We start from the raw sequence: 6956 nt of genomic DNA on the forward strand, positions 1-6956 counted from the left end.
TTCCTTTTTTTTTTTTTTTTTTTTTTTTTTTTTTTTTTTTTTTTTTTTTTTCTGGCACCAGGGATCAAACTCAGGACTTTGCACTCGCAAGGTAGCCATGTGCCACTGAGCTAAATCCCTGGCCCTAGATTTGTATTTTCTTCTAATACTTTTGTAGTTTTTTTTTCCTTTTCAAACTCTAGTCCATTTGACATTTATTGTCTTGTAGAATATGTGGGAATTGATCTAATTTATCTTTTTTGAGGCAGGTCTTACTCTATAACCCAGGCTGGCCTTGAACTCACAGTGAACTTCCTACCTCAGCCTCCTGAGTGCTGTGGTTATAGATGTGGACCACCAGTGCCAGGCTGTTAATTCTTTTTTTTTTCAGGCAGGGTCTCACCAAGTAGTTGAGACTGATCTGCAACTCACTAGGTAGCCCAGGAGTCTCAAAAACGCAGCGGTCATCCTGCCTCAGCCTCCCAAGTGCTGGGATTATAGGTGTGCACCACCATGCTTGGCTCAGGCCATTAATTCTTAATCTTGTTTTTGAATTTCAAAAGCTTTGTGAAGTTAGAATTAGTTAAGATACATACATGTACAAAATTATTAGTATGTACATATACGCAGAACATAGAGTTTATGCATAAACCAGGCCAAAGCATTTAAAAAGAGTTGTATGGTAGGTGAAATTTCTTGCCTGTCACGTGGGTGAGTCTGAGTGTGTTATGAAATGCTAACTTCACAGCAGTCAGGGTGTTCATTACTGTTAGTGTGGTGGAGGACAGAGACCTGCCTGTGTTTGTCTCAGGGTGGCTTTTAACAGTGGGCAGTGTGATTTAATCAACTTACTACTCATATAGCAGAGCTGATGTCACATGAGAAGAGGATTTTGCAAAGATGCAGCTAAAATGGATTTTCATAATTTGTAGTTTACAAATACAGCTTTGGGACATAGCTTTAGGACGTAGGACAGTTGGGGATGTTTTTGTTTTGAAACTGGCCATAACCTGTAGTCTGCAGATCTCTTAAGCAGTTTTTCCTCCCGTCAGGGCTATGCCTTGGTGATGGGAGGACTTTCCTTTCAAAACAATAGCTGTAAGCTGTGTAATGAAAGATGACACATGTGTACTTCAACAGGTGCTGACCCCAAAGGAGGTACTATTGTAAAAAGAAAGAGTATATAGCATAAGGTTTAAGATGTTTATTCCACCAACTATTACATGACTTTGGGCAAAACCTGTCTGTTGCAGTCTAATCATTTGTGAAGAAGTAATAGTCATATGCTGTAAGGATTAAAATATATAATATTCTTCGGAGATGGCTTGGCTTCTGATAGACATTTAGTGGACCGTCACGGTTATTATTATCTTTTAATGATTATTTTGTTGAGAGCTTGGATTCCTTTTTGGGTTAAAGATATTAGATACAGCTAATACTAAATGGTGATGATAAAGAATTTGACCATGAACTTACTTTCTAGTCCCTTTGGCTGATTTCCTGAATAGTCATAATTTGCAACTGAATGCAGCAGGCAGTGAAGTTGAGGCTTGCAATTATAAACGCCTGACTCTTTGTGATTAACACAGTTGGTGCACATGTGCTGGGCTGGCTGTTGGTGGCGCAGTGCTCTGAACCCTTGGCTTCGATTCTTTCTCTTCCCTCTCTCGAGTGAGTCCGTTTTTCCAGGAATGAGAGGGGAGCCAGGAGGCGACTAGACGTGCACTGCACACCCTTCACAGGCGTAAGGAAAGGGTTGTAGCTCTTTCTGAGATTTTGTCCTTGCAAAATGATAGGCACAGGAACCGGGTGTTGGGTTCTCCTGGTCTGGAGGAGACGATGGAGAAGAGGGAAGTCTGGGGACTGAGATGATGAATCCCGGAGATCTTTGTCATTTTCTCTTCTTCCCATTTCCCTCCTGAAACTTTGCAGTCAGTCCGCTTTTGCTGAACCTAATAGTTCAGTAGGATTTCTCTTTTTAGCCATATCTTTTTGCTCAGGCTGCTTGTATTTATTTAAATAGAACTTTTATTCAGACGTAGTAATCTTAACAGTTTTCTTTTTTCTCTTTCTGGTAGCAAAAAATAAATTTTTAAACATTCATTTTTTCACATTTGCAATGCTTTCTACTTCATTCTCAGAAGATTAAAAAGAAGTTGTTTCTATTATCATGGAATAGATTCCACTCGCAGTATTCTGTCTCCTGTAACATATAACCTTAGCCTTAAAGTAGTTGCTGTTCAAGAAATGGTACATTGCTGGGCATGGTGGTGCTCACCTGTCATCCCAGCACTCAGGAGGCTGAGGCAGGAGGATCGCTGTGAGTTCGAGACCAGCCTGGGCTGCATAATGAGTTCCAGGTCAGTCTCAACTATATAGTGAGACCCTGTCTCACCCCGCCCCCGAAAAAATGGTACATTGACACTGACTGGTTAGCTTAGATCGAATATGTGGGATTTTCACTTTTGATGGCATAGAAAACAATGGACAAGTCACGGTGCTGCCTTCTTCGTGTGTGGTGGCTCCTTTTCTTTTCTTTTTTTTTTTTTTTGAGACAGTGTCTCACTATGTAGTCGAGACTGGACTGGAACTCACTACGTATGGTCTCGAACTCGCAGTGATCCTCCTGCCTCAGCGTCCTGAGTGCTGGGATGACTGGTGTGCACCACCACGCCCAGCCGGTGGCTCCTTTTCTGATGCTGCCTCCCTTTTCCCGCAAAAAGCTTCCAAGAAAAGTCCAAGTCAAGTATAACTGAAGGCCAAAAATTCATCTGTGTACTCCAAAGAACAATTAAATAAGTAACTGTGATTACACAGTAACCAGTTCACGAAACCACTTTAAAAGTTTAAAAGGCACAGAGCTAAGTCACAGATATGGTCCTTCGAGGGATCTGTGTTCCTTGGCTTTGGGCTGTAAATCCGGCTCTTCTCAGAATCCTCTCTGTCCACCTGGGGAAGGTGGTGGTGCAGGAACACGGGAGGCTCCAGGGTCCCCTTGCCAGTTCGCTCTTCGGGGCGAGCCCCCGTCTCCCGGCAGCGTCGCAGTGATGCCTGTGACTTGGGGAAGTGTGGCGTGTCCAGGCCTCACACACAGGGCCTTTCCTGGGTGTGCGCTCTTCCGTGTCTGGACTGAGACTGCGAGGTCTCCTTCTTCCTCCCCCAGCAGTGCTCTCAGCCCTGGGGTAGGAGGTAGGAGGACCAGGGCTTTGCTTTCTGCTACTTTTACTCATGCTTCTGTCTTCTTCAGGGACTCTGATAGGAACGAGTCAGTTTCGCATTTTCACGAGCCCAGCATTGTCGAGGGGTGGCCCGACTGTGCTGCATGGCTGTGGTAGAGCTGTCCCTCCGCCGGCTCCCTGCCCGTCTCGTCGTGGCCCACGCACATCCGTGTTTGTAGCGGCACCGCCTGTGACAGCCGAATATGGGAGAACCTGCATGTCCATCAGCCGACGAGTGGATAAAGAAAATGTGGTGTCTGTACAGTGGCACCGCTTTCCCATAAAGGGGTAAACTTGCGTCATTCGTGGGAGAATGGGTGCACCGTGCAACCTTACTGTTAAGTGAAATAAACCAGATGCACCCGCTTAAATATCGCATGGCTTCTCTTACGTGAGAAACTCAAAGGATAAATAAAGAGCAAAATAAAAGTTAGGTGACAGGGAAAAAAAGGATAGGTAATGGGAAATGAGATCGATCTTTTCTGACTGGGAAGGGGCCGAAGACATGGAGGGTGGGATGAGGTGGGGGAAGGAACGGGGGAGTAAAAAGCACGAACGAAGAGGTGATGCGCACGCGTACCAGTTCCCCACGAGGGATGAGTCGGTATCGCTGCAGACGCGGATCGAGGAGGAAAGCAAGTGGCTGGATAGGACTGCATTAACTGCTAGGTCTCGAGCCTCGGTATCGCCCATCTGAATTTTAGAGGTTACATTTCGGGGATACGAGGAGAGAGCCTTAGTTGTTTCCCCTTGCGCACACCTAGACTAAGCCTGTTTATTCCCTATTTCAGCTTGACCGACAGAGATTTTGGTGGTGGTGTTAACTAGGACTCGCTCGTGCACTGAAAATAGTTTCATTTGAATGGAAGATTACAATTATGAAAAATTCTTTTAACTTTGAAACTCACTCTGTAGTCCAGGCTGATCTCAAACTCACGAGATCCTCCTTCCTCAGCCTCCCGAATGCTGGGATTACAGGCGTGCGCCACCATGCCTGGCTTGTTCCTTGGTTTTAATTTGTGTTTCTCATATGAGACACCATGTGATATTTAAGTTTGTGTGTCTGATTTATTTCACTTAACGTCATGATTTCAAGGTGCCTTGATTTTCCTAGCTACGACTCAGGTTTATCTGTAGGACACAGCGTTTTGTTTATCCGTTTATATGCTGATGGATCTTTCTAATTTAGCTACTGTGTGCCGTGCGGCTGTGAACACAGGTCTGTGTGGATCACTGTGGTGTGATGCCTTTAACTCTTTCAGGAGGATGTTTAGAAGAGGAATAGCTGGGTGAAATGGAATTTCTGCTTTTAGTTCTTGAGGAACCTCGGTGCTGGTTTCCATAGCAGTTGTATAGTTTACATCCCCACCAGCAGCTGCCGGGTTCCTTTCTCCCTGTTGTTCTGCCCGCGTGGTCATGATTTGATTTCTTGCTGATGGTCATGCTGTAACTTTTGGAAGAATTAATGTCTCACATATGAATTCTGTGCTCTTTAGTGGGAAGGGAGCCCCGTGACCAGGATTTATGTATTTTTAGCTCTGCATAAGCAGCCTTTTATCTTCTCATTTTTACGCTTGATCTTAGCCAAAAGGCCCAGAAGCGATATGTGCTCACTTTTAATCTAAGAAAGGAGCAAGGTACTTTTATGCAAATTGTCAAGGTGAAAATGTCTGATTATACATAATTTTGACAAGAATGAAGAAGTACTGTGAAAGTGAGGACCCGGAGCGCCTCTGATGCCTACTTCCGGGTCGCCCCCTCAGGCTCGCCGGGTGTGGCCGGACGGAGTCACTCGGGGTGCTCTGCCCATCGTGCTCTATGTACTCAGATTGCAGGGAGCAGGGAAAGCCACGGCGGTGCGGACTAACTGGCTGCGAGGTCACAGCTGTGTCCCTTTTCAGGCGGCCTCCTGATCGCCTCGGCTCGCTTTGGCGCCTACGTGTGCGGGACCGACATCGACTACAACACGGTTCACGGCCTGGGTGAGTGGAGTCGAGAGTAATCACAGAGCTTTATGTGATTTTCTTAAGTTTAAAATACAGAACGGCAGTATCATTCTATTGATTCTCGCAAGACTTTACCAAGTGTCTAATTTTCCGGAGTGCTGCCGTTCAACCAAGCGATCCGGGACCGCTCAGAGATGGAGGAGGAACGCTCCGGTCCGGACGTCTGTGGTCTTCCGGAGAGCGGCTTCCACAGGCTAGGCCAGGAGCCAACCTGACGGCGGGGGAGAAGGAGCAGAAGAGAGGAACTGACCGTCTGTCGTGAGCAAGCTTGTGTGGAGAAAACATGCAGCTCACACCTGAGATGGCACTGTCCATGTAGCCATTGAGTATATAATGGATTAACACCGTTTTTGAGATATATAATAAAACTTAATTTTCATGACCAAAGACTTTGAAAGGCTTAAGGCAACACTAACTTGACAGATTGTGCCTTTGAGTGAGTAACACTAGACAGAGATCTGCCCTGCATTTGAGGCAAGATTAGAAAATATTTTAAATTTAAAGCTTCATTAGTGATGTCTAATTGGGTCAAACTGTAATACCATAGAGTATTAATTTAGAGTTGATTGGTATTAAAAATATCAAGTTTCATTCACAATTTTGAAATTGTTTTTATGTTGGTATTCCACTATTGTAATTTGAATCATTCTTAAAGCACTCTTTTCCTTATTTAGTATAAATTATGAGAGATAACAGATGAGAATTTATTATCATTTCTTTTGCTGAACTAGTTTGGTATTTGTACTGATGACCAATCTTTATTTCCTACCTCGATGGCAAGGAATTCAGTAATATTATTTAGGAGGAAAAATGAGATATATTTTTAAATGCTTTATATAAATGGGCTGACCAAAAAAATATATTGTTTGTCTGTACTGTGTTAGGGTACACAGACTGCCAGGAAGAATCGTTCCAGTTTCCTTTTTGTAGAAGTGCTATGTTTGCTTTAAGGAAGTTATCCTCTAATTTCTTTGAATTTTTGGTTATTAAAGTTCTTTTTAAAGTGGCGTGTAGTCTCAGGTCCACTGGGGTGCAGTTTTGAAAGAGCAGTTTCTGCAGCGCTCACCCGAGATGTGCTAGGTTCGTCCTCTGCTCCCTGGGCTTCTGTTCAGACCATTTCTAGGACGTTCTCTTGCTTCCTCTGCTTGGACAGTACAAAGCCTTTCCTGTGAGTCCTGTGGGACGTGATGGCGAACCTCTTAGATCTTTCAGTGACACAAACAGCCCGCTGAGGCACAGGTGCCATAGGCTCGCCACCACTGCTGCAGGGGCTTTCGAGCTACCATTTGGCTTTCCTCTACCTTTTGCCAAAAAGAGGCTTCAGAAACTAATATTTCCTTGCTCTTCCTTTTCCCCCTCCCTTCTCTCCTCTCTTTCTCAGACCCGTGATCTTCCAGCTTCCATGCCTCCCCTCTGCCGGAAGTGCAGGGCCTTGGCAGGGCCGGCCTCCCTCCGCTCGCTTGGTTTCCTGCACTGTGGTCTCACTGGGGGACACTTACTTTTCTGGTTGCTGTCTCGGTCTCCTTAAGACCCTGAGATTGTCTTTGATCTCTGCTTACATATTATCTTTCTTCATGCATTATTTGTCTTTGACCAGCTGCTCTTATCTCTGGCATGTTGTTTTTGATCATGGAATTCTTTTGATTTCTGTTTTTGTTTTTATTGTAAAGTGGTCATGATACAGAATATGGATAAAAGAGTCATTACCAGAAAGTAAACTTTTCTTTTTCTTTCTTTCTTTTTTTTTTTTTTT

The 6956-nt window shown here is 44.4% G+C and overlaps 1 protein-coding gene across 13 annotated transcripts in view; it reads left to right on the top strand.

Annotated features, from left to right (window-relative positions):
• Nucleotides 1-6956, top strand: part of Trmt11 (tRNA methyltransferase 11 homolog) — a 196279-nt gene that overhangs the window by 22413 nt on the left and 166910 nt on the right. For 12 of the 13 annotated variants that reach the window (XM_033763216.1, XM_010625750.3, XM_019207695.2 and 9 more), the window contains one exon: nt 5099-5179. The exons of the other annotated variant lie outside the window; for it this stretch is intronic. In XM_033763216.1, coding sequence (XP_033619107.1) covers nt 5099-5179 — 81 coding nt within the window. The remainder of the gene's footprint in view (nt 1-5098; nt 5180-6956) is intronic. 13 annotated transcript variants of the gene reach the window in all.

Source organism: Fukomys damarensis, unplaced genomic scaffold, assembly GCF_012274545.1.
Source record: "Fukomys damarensis isolate Sample0158 unplaced genomic scaffold, DMR_v1.0_HiC HiC_scaffold_14, whole genome shotgun sequence".
Lineage (NCBI taxonomy): Eukaryota > Metazoa > Chordata > Mammalia > Rodentia > Bathyergidae > Fukomys > Fukomys damarensis.